Here is a 12,643-nt window from a genome sequence, read left to right on the forward strand (position 1 = left end):
CATTGACTAGAAACATTTGACCTGCCAGGACTTGAACTTGGACATATGGGGTTTCTCCCACCATCCACAACAGCATAACCAGCAAGTAGAGCACAGGCTGTACATTCCCTGCTTTCAGGATGAGGAATGTTCTCCACCTCCTGGGAAAAACCAGGGTCCTGACTCACAGGAGTTGAAAGGAAACTGATCTTAGGGTCTTTTTAAGATCCTGTAACTCTTGCTCATCAGTGTTGGGATCTGGTTCTCTTTCTCTTGAAAGGATTCCCTGGGGCTTTAGTGCACAGATGATGACAGTGATTCAGGATGGATAACATTTATTGCCCCTTTGCTCTGTGCCAGCTGCTGTTTGAAGCACTTTATATAGAGGATACACTACAGCCCTGTGAGTAAGCATTCACTTTGTAGATTAGGAAACCGAGGCAGATGTAGTTAAATACCTAGCCTAAAGTCACATGGTTCGCGCTGGAATATGAAGCGAAGCATGTGATTCTAAAACCATGTCTGAATCATGCTGCACTTCTCCCTCCTTGCAAGCAGAGACCTGTCTGTCATACAGAGCACACAGAGGTCTTCAGGATTTCCTATCCCCAAGTCGTTAGAGTGGTCAGAGGTATTGAGCAGGAAGAGTGCATTAGGATTCTGGTCTCCTTACTGTGCTCTCCACAGCGACAGGAAGTACCCTGGATGCAAACATGGCTCCCATTAAGATAAATCGCTTGAATCTAGGGAGGCCCGTGCCAATCAGAAAAACCATTAATCAAGAGATTAGAGTTTTTACCTGCTACATGTTTCATGTTTTTGCTTTCCCTAGGTTAAAAAGATCAAGTGGCATGAGCAGCCTTCTGGGGAAAATAGGAGCCAAGAAGCAGAAGATGAGCACCCTAGAGAAGTCCAAGCTGGACTGGGAGAGCTTCAAGGAGGAGGAGGGCATTGGCGAAGAACTAGCCATCCACAATCGGGGGAAGGAGGGGTAAGAAGCAGTGCATTCTATTCTCTGAAAATCCTCCAAACCCTGGGCTAGTTCATTGCACATGCGCCACCCAATTTAAGTAGGCAGGAGCTTTTCACGGTAAAACAAAAAACATGAGCTCTCTGGTTTGTTGTTGAAGCTGTGTTCTAATGTGGGCAGGTCCTGTCGGTGAGGAAAACATTGGGGTGACAGGAAGGGGGTGGGGGGGCACGTGAGCAGCACTTCTCTCGGGGAGAGGCACGTCTGCCAAGCTGAATTTGCTGAATTGCAGCTCCCATGAACTGTAAGTCACCTCGTTTGTTCATGTGGTCAGATCTGGCTCACCGTATCAGCCTCAGTCTCATCTGAATTATTTGGCCTTCTGAGAAGCCAGACAAGCTCAGTGCATCAAACGCAGAGTCAACAGAGTGCCTAGATGTTGTCGGGTATTGTGGGATTTTTTTGTCCGTGTCATTGTGGCCCGGGGTGGGGCTTCACCTTTGGCTTCAACCTATGTGACACACCAGCCCTCAGACAGCATCTGGGCCATCACATGCACCCTCTTCCTCTTCACTTTGGAATACAAAGAGGGTGTCCATAAACTGTGTACAGGAATGTCCTGAGAGAAACAGTGTTCACTGAGTATTTAGGAACCTCAGAAGGAGCCAAGAACAAAGTTATGACAGAAGTGGGTCCATGGCTCAAGGTCCACACTCCCCACCCCTAACAGTGAAAGGAAGTGTGCGTGGCCCATCAGACAGCCCTGGTACTCCACATGCCTGCCCCTTTCCAGCAGGGGCTCTCCCTGCAGTCGCTGTGCATCCCTGAGGCTCAGCTCCTTCACCAGTAAAACTGAGATAGTAATACCACCCTTAGGGTGGTTGTGAGGCTCTCATGAGACAAAACATGTGATATATATATCATGCATATATGTATATAGCACAGGCAGACCTCAGAGATATTGCAGGTTCTGTTCCAGACCACCGCAATGAAGCAAATATCGCAATAAAGTGAGTCCTGCGAATTTCTTGGTTTCCCAGTGCATATAAAAGTTATGTTTATACGATACTGTAGTCTATTAAGGATGCAAGCATTATATCTAAAACACAATGTACAAGCCTTAATTAAAAAATACTTTATTGCTAAAAAATGCTGACAATCATCTGCCAACACAAGATTGCCACAGTCCTTCAATTTGTTAAAAAACTTAGTATCTGCAAAGTGCAATAAAGTGGAGCACGATAAGAAAGGCATAAAGCCCTGTCCACATAAAGCCCTTTGCAGAACTGCCCATCACTGTCACTTAAAGATGTGTATTAAGTGGTAGTCATTCAGGTTACTTATAAGCTAAATTATAATAAAGATAGGTGAGGGATTTGTTTGGGGGGTCATTTTTCTAGATTAGGTTTCACGAGTATTTGAATGAACGTAGAAGCTGATCAGTAGATTAAAAAAAAAATGTCTTTAATGACTTCATGAGCTTGTTTAACTATCAGACTTCTAAGTCCATGTGTCAAAGATGGTTTGCCACAGGACAGAGGTAGAAGTACCATAGCCATCTGGGGAAGGGCCCACAAGAAAGCACAAGCAGGAGTCAGTGTTACCTGCAGAAGGCCTCTGATGCATGCCCTGAACCTCCCCACTCTGACTCAGCTCTAGTAACTCAGCCCCGCCACTTCTCCATGTTTGCCTGGTGATCTCAGGCAGCAGAGGAACTGCCAGTGCGTGCCACACTTTACTGCTTCTCTGAGGATTGATTATATGGGTTAGACAGTGTTCGTTCTGTTAATAGAGGTCTTATAAAAGTAAGGAGTGGTGCTGTTGAAGATAAGGGAGAGATAAGAAAATGTAGGCTGGAAGAGAAAACAAGATTAAAAAGGACATCTGCCCAATGAGGACTTTTCAGGCAATGGAAAATCACATAACTGGGTTAGGGAACAGCTAATAGCATACAACTTTTAAGCTCTTTGCTTTTCCCTCTGTCTCTGAGCCTTTTCCGCCTGGCCAGATGATTCCACGGATCTGATTGTATTTTTCCAATGCAGATCTGATGACTTCTGTGCTCTGCCTTTGGCTCTTCTCACCTGCCCTCTCTAGTGCCCACCCCATACCTCCACTCACTGCCTTTCCTAGCTCCTGGCAGATTAAAGGGCCCAACCCCTAGTCCAGGGAGGGAACTATTACTCTGGTTCTTACCTTGGCTAAGCATGAGAATCTTCTGGGGGTTTTTCCAGAGTTACATGACAAGGGCATCCCTGTGCACCGCTGAATCAAGAGTCACAGATATCTGTGTGGTGTGTGTATACACACACACACACACACACACACACGCGCGCGATGGAATATTACTCAGCCATAAAAAAGAATGAAATTTTGCCGTTTGCAACAACATGGATGGACTTGGAGAGTATATGCTTAGTGAAATAAGTCAGACAGAGAAAGACAAATGTGGAATCTAAAAAATACAACAAACGAGTGAATGAAACAAAAAAGAACTTACAGATACAGAGAACAAACTTAGTGGTTACCAATGGGGAGAAGGAAGGGAGGAGGGGCAAGACAGGGGTAGAGGATTAAGAGGTACAAACTACTACGTATAAAATAAATAAGCTATATGGGAATATAGCCAGTATTTTATAACTGTATGGAGTATAACCTTTAACAATTGTGAATTACTTGGGAATTCTCTGGCGGTCCAGTGGTTAGGAACTCCACGCTTCCATTGCAGGGGGCATGGGTTCAATTCTTGGTCAGGGAACTAAGATCCCACAAGCTTTGCGGCTGGGCCAAAAAAAAAAAATTGCGAATTACTACGTTGTACACCTGAAACTGATATAATATTGTACAGCAACTATACCTCAATTTTAAAAAAAAGAGTCACAGATACCGGTATCTTTAAATCACTCCTCAGGTGCTTCTCATGCACAGCCTGGATTGAGACTCACTAGACCACAGCAACTAAATTCTAGAAATGAGAGCAAGACAGTCAGCTGCTGGGTGAGCCTCTCCAGCACATATGTAACTTAGAGAGCTGACTTCAAAACAGGGACTGTCGAGAAGGGCAAGAAGATTTCTACTGAGAAGTGTGCCCAGTGCCACAGTGTCAGAGGGTGGGAAGCACAAGCCAAACCTGAAAGGTCTGTTTGGTCAGGCCCCCAAATTCTCTTACACAGATGCCAACGAGAGCAAAGGCCACCTGGGGAGAGTCTGCTCTGAGGGAATATGTGGAGAATCTCAAGAAGTATTACCATGGAACAAAAGTGATCTCTGCTGAAACTAAGGGGGAAAGGTCCTATTTGATAACATCTCAAAAAAGCTACTTATGAGTAATGATTGGCCTCTACCATATTTATTATGAGACTGTGACATTTTTACAGACACCATATTTAAATTGTTCTCCTATACAAGAATCCAAATCATGGATAGTGATAAAAAATATTCCTGTAATACAGTCCTGACTAAAATAAGATGGAATTGAGGTTAAAAGATTATGTTGTGCTTTTTGTGTTTTGATAGTAATTCTACTTCAGTAAGTGCTATCCCATCTTTCCCCTTGTAAAGCTTTAATAGAATTTGAAGCTACATTGGTCAATATTGGATTATTATTGTCCAATTTTTAAATTTTATTTAGTTTATTTATTTTTGGCTGCATTGGGTCTTTGTTGCTGCGCGCGGGCTTTCTGTAGTTGTGACAAGCGGGGGCTACTCTTCATTGTGGTGCGCGGTCTTCTCATTGCGGTGGCTTCTCTTGTAGCGGAGCATGAGTTCTAGGCACATGGACTTCAGTAGTTGCACTACGTGGGCTCAGTAGTTGCAGCACGCGGGCCCTATAGCATGCGGGCTTCAGTAGTTGTGGCACACAGGCTCAGTAGTTGTGGCGCACGGGCTTAGTTGCTCCGCGGCATGTGGGATCTTCCTAGACCAGGGCTGCATTAGCAGGCGGATTCTTAACCACTGCGCCACCAGGGAAGCCCTACTGTCCAATTTTTTAAAAGCAGTTTTGCTGTGTGAAAATATTCACATAAAGAAGCAAAGCACCTTAAGAAACAGCAGGCACAGGACCAGATCTGCAAAGAATTTAGACAATGAAAATATCAGAGACAGGTTTTAATACAATTATGCCTACTGTATTTAAAGAAGTAGACAAACTTGAAAATATTTGCAAGAAGAAGAAACTATAAAACGTGGCCTAAAAGACCCAAACAAAATTTCTAGAAATGAAGAACTTAATAACCATAATTAAAAACGAGAGGGATAGATTTAATAGTAGTTAGACCAGCAGAAAAGAGAAATACATGCACTGGAAAAGAGCCAGAAGAAATCATCCAGAATATTGTTCAGAGAGACAAAAAATAAGGAAGAGGGAAGTTAAGCCTCCTGGAGGACAGCGTGGGAAGAGATGAGAGACACCTCTTTACAGACTTTTCAAAACTCAAAGAATCGCAAGATAAATAAAATAGAAATCCACACTGCAGAGTGAAGTTGCAGGAAACCCGTGACAAAGACAAAAATCTTAAGAGCAGCCAGAAAAAAGAGATTTCTTTGAAAGGAGGGGCAGTTAGACTGACAGGTAGCTTCTCAATTAACAGTACTTTTCATAACATCCCCAAATTGGAAACAACTCCGATGTCTATTTGTAATAGACAAATAAAGTGTGATGTGTTCACACACTGGGATACTCTTTACCAATTGGAATGAACATGGGTAAATTTCAGTAACATAATAACACAAAGAAGTTCATGCAGTATGGTTCCATGTATTATATTTATTTGTTTTAATTCCATTTATATGAAGGTCAAAAATGGGCAAAAACAAAAATGGGCAAAAACAATGCGTCCATTAGGTCAATTTGTGAGGAAGCAAGCCACAAAAGAACGCACACAGTATATGTCTATTTATGTCGAGTTCTCAGGCCGTCACCAGGTCAAGGAGCCGAATGCTGCCAGCCTTCAGGAGGCACGTTCATAACTTTCACCCAACACCCACACCCAACACCCAAGCCCAGCCAGGTGTGAGCCTGCCCACATTTCCACTTCCCTTTCAAGTTTCTGTTCCTCTGACATTACAATCTAGTTGTGCCTAATTGCGAATCATTATAAAGCAAGCTCTCCCAGTACAGCTTGGACTTCTCTAGGGCGCTCATCTTCTGCTTCTTGGCTTGCTATATAATGATTCATCTGCCTTGCCCATTTTATACTCTGTGTGTGTGCGTGTTTGTTATATTTTACAGTAAACTGAAGTGCAGTTGAATTCAAATCCTGGCTCTTCTACCAGCCTGCCATGTGCTCCAGTCCCAGTTTCTTCATCTGTGAAGTAGAAACTCTTCAGTGTACTCCCAGGTTTATAATGGGAATTAAATAAGTAGGGGAAATGTCTGGCATGTTTATAGATAGGATTCCCCCCCACCCCAAGTCTCCGCCCCCTCTTCTTTCTTCTGTCTGCCATTACTGACCACGCCAAGCTTAGGGCCTTACTGGAAGGCTAGGTGCTCTATTCCTCTAAATCCCTTCCTGGTGTATTCCTGCCAAGCCTTCAGGAACACTTCCCACAACCGTGGCCAGTACAGCTTGGGGGCATCTCCTCTCTGTCTCCCAGGCTGGCCTCTCTTCCTTCTCTGGGCTTTTAAAGTAGGGAAGTCCCAGGGCTGAGTGATGGGCAGCCGTCGTTCCTCATATTCTCTCCCCCAGGAAAGCTAATTCCATGGCTTAAGTACTATTTTCTGCTGACAACTCGCAAAAAAGCTCTCTCCTGCCTGACCATCCCACTGAGCTGCAGACTCCCGTAGCAGCTGTTTAGTTGACATCTCCATTTGCATGTCCAAGACATTACATCAAACTTAACATCCAAAACCAAATACAGATATCCCCCACTGTTCAAAAGCTTGCTTACACCACTTTGCTTTTGCGAAAGACCTCTACATTTTCTCCCTAACTGAAAGAAATCTGAAGAGGATTTTCGTTTTCACCAAAAGGCAATTGCTTCTTCACTTCACGCCATTTCAGCTAAGAGAGGTGTTATAGGGATGCTCTACTTTCGGATAGCTTGAGATACCTCTGCTTGCTTGCTTTCCATAAACAGACTCCTTCCTCAGACTTCTCAGAAAACGGCACCATCACCATGCACCCAACTGATGAAAGAAAGCCCTCGGAGCATCCTCTTTCCACTCAATCCTGAAAGTCCAATAGACAGTTCTGTCATGAAGTATTTTGGTCCATCCCAGCTGCCTGCAGTCCGGTACAAGCTCTGCTCCCTGCTTCTGTATCTGTACCTTCCCTCCATTCTTCTCTACATCACAGCCAAAATGATTTTTTGAAAGTACAAACCATTTTTCCTCTCTTCCCTGCTGATTTTAAGTAGCACTTAAACGAGTGTTCACCTCCTTACCCTGGCGTTTGCAGGCCCCCCGAGCCGTCCCCTGCCCACCTCTGACCCTCTCCCCTGCTCCAGGCGGCCCAGCCCCTGCACTGCTCCTCCGGGTCCTCCTCCACGGTGGGCTCTTGTTGTGTCACTCAGATGCCACTCTCACTCTCTGAGTAGCCCCACCTTAGGAACCCTCCATCAAATCACCCTCTTTGACCTTCTTCATCACATTTATTGTCAGTTGATACATGTTGTCGTGTTTTGTTTCATGTACGGTAAGCCCTGAAGGGCAGGGTCTGGTTCATCACCCTGCCACCAGCGGGGTGCTAGAAGAGCATCTGTCCCAGAGCAGGCGCTGAGCCATTGCACTATCTAAATGCACATCCCACTAGCTGTCAGGCAGCCGTGGCTTTGTTTTGGAACCTAGTAAGATTGGCATTAACCACCCAGAAAGGAAGGGCATGACAAGTCAGAATGACATCTCCACCTAGGCATCATTTTCAGACAGCAAAGTTGGTTAAAATGCCTGTTCCAAAGAGGTCAGCTGCACAGCAAAGAATCGCTGCCTTTCCTCTGAGCCATGGACTCCAGGGCACAGTCCAGCATTTCAGGATCAGTGTCACCAGTCAGCACTCAAGGCCTTTAACATTGCTTCCCTCCTATAACTGATCGCACTAGGTTCCCTGGCAGTATTCGCCATCAGCAGTGCGTCTCTCCAACACTGCTGAGGTAGAGGCCAGCAGGTTTGGGGGGAGGGATCAACGCAGAGAAAATGAGAGGAATACGGGTTTGGTCTCGGCTGCTGCTGGCAATCAAATTGAAGGTCATGGAGCTCGATGATTGGAGACCAGGTGTGCTTGTGATTTGGAGAGGCGTGAAGGAGAGAGAAAATAATTTTCTTTCTCCAAAGAATCTATGTCCATGACCCCCAAGAGTCACTCTTTCAGAACGAGCACAATCTTGAGGTGAGATGGGAGGAAAGCAGTGGACAAGAAAATTAAAATCACCACCCTTTCACTTGGGCCCTCGAGGTGTTTGCGAGTCATCCTCTTGCACAGGGCTTGTGTGATGTTGAGCAGATTGCTTCTTTCACTTGCACTTCTCAGGGCAAAGAAGTGCACCTCTTAGTACTTCCATCACAGAGCTTTATTCCAGCCTCAGACAGCCTGCGCTGCCTATGGCTTTCTGGTGTTGGTCCACTTTCCTTCTCAGGTTTATGCTGCACAGAACGCCTGCTGGCTCTGCTGGGGGCATAGTGATAACGCAGCCCTGAAATGTCCTCTGTTATGTGCCTGCTTCGGATTTCCCTGCACCTCCCTGTGCTCTTTCTTTTCCTGACCAGTGGGCAGGATGCCTCTCGTGGGCGGTTGTGACTGTTTGGTGGAGCTTTTGGGGATCAGCTGCCCCACAGAACTCTGCCTTCTTGTGGGGGTGGATGGGCGTCCTTTCACTTGCAGCCTGGTTTCCCAGAAGTAGGTACTAACATGTTCTCTGGAAGCATTTTCTACCCTTCTCGTCCTCTTCTTCTATTTTTCCTTCCCTCCACATTGGCCTAGATCTCAAGAAAATTGGTGGCAGAAAAGTAATTTGGGTTGCAGGATCAAAAAGATGACCGAGCCTATTGTGTCTAACCTGGTTCTGAAAGGGAAAGCTTAGAAAATCCCTTAGGTTTTGGTGCTATTAGCATATTTTATTAAAGAAAGTGAAGAGCTGCAGCCTCTTAAATGGGCCACATAAGGCAGTAGTGGTGGGAAGGGATGATCCCCTCTGCCCTTCCCAGTAGACTGGGCTGAATCAGTCTGGGTCCCCAGGAGTGCTGGGCACAGACCAGAAAAGAAGCCTTGCACTTGTCAGCTGGTGGTTCTCTTCTGGGACTGTAACCCGCTTAAGGTGCCTGAAAACTTTCTGAGGCTCAGTTTAAATAGGTCGTCCACTCGGGCCACCTTGGAGGAGGCAGCCTTCCCCACAAGCCCTTCCTCTTTCTGGGGCATTTGGTCTCTTGGTCCCTGTTCCAGCTGTCCCAGTTTCTGAGGCTTTATAGTGATACAGTCAGGTCAGAAATGGGAAGCAAGAACCGCACAACACTCATAGGCATTTTTGGTTTTATTGTTTACAAAGTACTTCTCACAGTTTCATTGTACTGTCAGAGGGGTGTTGTAATTTTTATTCCTGTTTTACAGAGAAGAAAAATAAAGTATCTTGCCCACAGTCACACACATAGTAAATGTCAGAGCCACCCTCATCCTTGGCACCTTTTCTGTCTTGAGGGTGGGAGGAGGATGTCGAGTAGAAGTGTTGTTCCTGGTCAGCTCTTGGCCGCAAACCAAAGCCATCACAAGGATCCTGTTAGCAGCTGCAGATGCTGTGAACGGGGGAATGAAGTCGCCAAACCTGCCTTGATGGCCTTTGTCTGGGTTGCCCTTGAGAATTGCATTCTGCATATGTGCCCCTCTTTGCTGCCTGAGGCGTTCCCTAAACCTGAACTCTGCCTGCACCTGCTTGTTTAGCACCCAGCGTGGCTTCGCTCTTGATAGTCTCAAAATCAGCTGGACTCGGCACCAGCACCGCTTCCGGGAACCTGGAAGGCATTATTCATGCTCAGTGAGCATCTTAATTTAAGTATCACTTCCTCTTCTTTAAAGGAAAGTCAAGAAGACAGACCACAAATGCTCAAAGCCACATACTTCCTCTTCTTTCCGCCCCCAGGCCCGCTCTCTCAGGTATCCCTGGGTAATGGCTCTCTTGAAACATGCCCTAAAGTTGTCTTGAACCATGGCTCCCGCATTTGTTCTTTGGGAACTTCCACAGAGGCAGTTAAAGCGCAGGCTGTCAGAACACTGATCTCTGTTGTGGTCTTCACCAGGGCCTGTGGGCTGGGGTGGGGAGGGGTGACGGTTGTAGTGTGACAAAGCCCGTCAGTGATCTCGGTTAACAGTCCCCACTGGGGAATCATGGGTCCCTTGGTGGTAGACAGAAGATGAATTTGTTCTGTCATGTGTCTACTTACCGGCCACAGTCTCTCCTGCTTTCACACTTTATCAAAAGGGGTCCACAGTGTCTGTGGCTTCCCCATCTGCCGGGGAATCTGAAATTGAAATTTAACCAGGCATCCTGTATTTCATTTGCGAAATTTGATGACCTGACCTTGAGGGCTTATGTCAAGCCTACAAGCAGGCCCTGCCCTTGTGTTTCCAGCCATTCTGGCCCCTCCTTGGCAATTTTGACACAGCAGCTGAGTTCCTGATCCCAGACCAGGTGGTAGCTAGTAGTTGCTGATAACGTGCGTCAAGAGAGCTGACTGTTCCCCTTGGATTGATTGTCCTCAGAGCCCTGACAGAAGCTGGCTTCCCGAAATGATGGTGACAACTCTGCCATTTTATTGAGCACCTGCTCTGTGCTAGGCATAATATGTACACTATTGCATTTAATCCCCACAACAGCCCTTCAGAGTAGGAATGATTAAGGATGATTACCTTTTTTTGGGGGGCGGGCAAATTAGGAAACAGAATTAGCGAGGTTACGTGGCTTACCCAGAGACACAGCTAGCAAGCCGCAGGGTCGAGATTCAAGCTGAGAGCTGCCACCCTGTCCGTAGTGAGGTACAGGGTTAGTGGCCGCAGGCCTGGCTGGAGAGCGGATGGGCTGGGCTGGGTTGCTCCTCACAGGGTGCTGTGGGCAGGCAAGCGAGGCTCTGAACTCAGCAAAGGAACACAGGGTCCTGAACCTGCTAACGTTCTCACCCTAAACGTAATGACCTTGTAATGACAGATGCACATTTTCCACAGTGCAACAAAGAAAAGATTAGTGCAGAGATTCAATTCTGCCTCCCGTTTTCAGTGGCAGTTTTGCTCTCTCAACAGATTAATTAGCAGCAGAGATCCCCTCCCCCCAGGCAAGCAGCAGCACAGTTCAGGCCAGAAGGTGCACGAAAATGCAGCTGTGTCTCATTCAGCGGCCAGCCTTCTCCTCGCAGTGCCTGCTGCTTCAGCCCTGTGCTTCCTTCTCACCCTGCCTGGGAGGCCGACGGAAGCCTTGTCTGCTGAGCCTGGCCAGGATGAGGGGCAAACCACCAGCTTTTAGGGGACCCTGTGTGTGAGCACAGAGGTGCTTGACCTCGTTCCCTTGGAGGAATTTAAGGAAAGGCCTCTTCTGTCGTCCTCGCAGAAGCACCCTGGCTGCATCTGGGTAGAGGACACAAGGAGAGGTGGGAAGGGTGAGGGGAAGGAAGGAGCTGCAGGTAAATACCTTCGACGGTGAGCACTCTGCGCACCTCAGCCCACTTCACCTTCCCTGCAGCCCCAGGAGGTAGTTCTTACTGGGTTTCTTCCATTTGTAGAGGCACCTTTTCCCACATTTTGATGCGTGTGTGCAGGGTACATAGCTTTCTCTCCCCACCAACTCAGCGCACCTCCAAGGCCAGGAAATGTGGTGTCACTATTTTGCTGCTGAGAAAAGCGATGCTCCTTGACCAGCATGGTCTGCTAATGTCTAACCAAGCCAGGCTCTGAACCTGGGCTTGAGGGAGCCCCTGTTCTTTCCTTAAAACCTGGTTACAAAATTGCAACATTTTCTTGCCTTCAGCCTCTAATGTACTTCCCCTTGATAAGTTGTTGGTTTCTCTTTTTCATTCTGTTTTCACTCACATCTGAACCAGAAACGTGCTTGTTTAGACTAAATGGGAGTGGTCTGGATGTTCCTGAAATAGTCGTGTTGTCCACTCTGGGCACCACCTGTGGTCATCCGTTTATGTTTGCTGTAACCCGATAATCCCACAGGCCAAGTGGACCCCTTTACACTGGGGTGAGGGATGCGGGGGACAGGACAGGACAGTGCAGGGGAGGCATTTTCTTTTACTGCATCTGCTGACAGATACCTTCATTTTCTTCCAGGTACATTGAACGGAAAGCTTTTCTAGACCGAGTGGATCACAGGCAGTTTGAAATCGAGCGAGATCTCAGGCTGAGCAAAATGAAACCCTGATGTGATGAGGAACCTACAGCAGCTTAATCCTGTTTACAACGTGAGCTTTTTGTGCGTCTTTGAAATGTTTCCCGTGTTTCCCATTGACTGTTTCCCAGCAAGGTCTTTTTTTCTACATTGAATTTCTGTCTTTGTATCTTGATCTCATGTGATTTCATTCATTTTACTTTTAATAGTTTGTCTTTTAAAAAATAAAAATAAAAAAGTACAGGTTGGTCCTGTGAGAGGCTGGTGAAGATGACAGCACTCACCTTTCCTTTGTTCTGCTACAAAGTCCACGAGGCCAAGCCAGCACCTCCCAGGCCTGTCCTGGCCACCATGGTGGAGAGAGTGACCAGCCTGCACACACGTGAA

The 12,643-nt window shown here is 46.6% G+C and overlaps 1 protein-coding gene across 2 annotated transcripts in view; it reads left to right on the forward strand.

The window, feature by feature from the left end:
• CFDP1 (craniofacial development protein 1) overlaps nt 1–12,431 on the forward strand; it is a 135,812-nt gene extending 123,381 nt beyond the window's left edge. Inside the window, exons 6-7 of one of the 2 annotated variants that reach the window (XM_082863227.1) lie at nt 812–970; nt 12,199–12,431. In XM_082863227.1, coding sequence (XP_082719353.1) covers nt 812–970; nt 12,199–12,289 — 250 coding nt within the window. In that variant the 3' untranslated portion in view covers nt 12,290–12,431. The remainder of the gene's footprint in view (nt 1–811; nt 971–12,198) is intronic. The other variant, XM_082863225.1, reaches the window with a different exon arrangement.
• The last annotated feature ends 212 nt before the right edge of the window (nt 12,432–12,643 follow it).

This window comes from Leucopleurus acutus (assembly GCF_964270905.1).
Source record: "Leucopleurus acutus genome assembly, chromosome: 20".
NCBI lineage: Eukaryota > Metazoa > Chordata > Mammalia > Artiodactyla > Delphinidae > Leucopleurus > Leucopleurus acutus.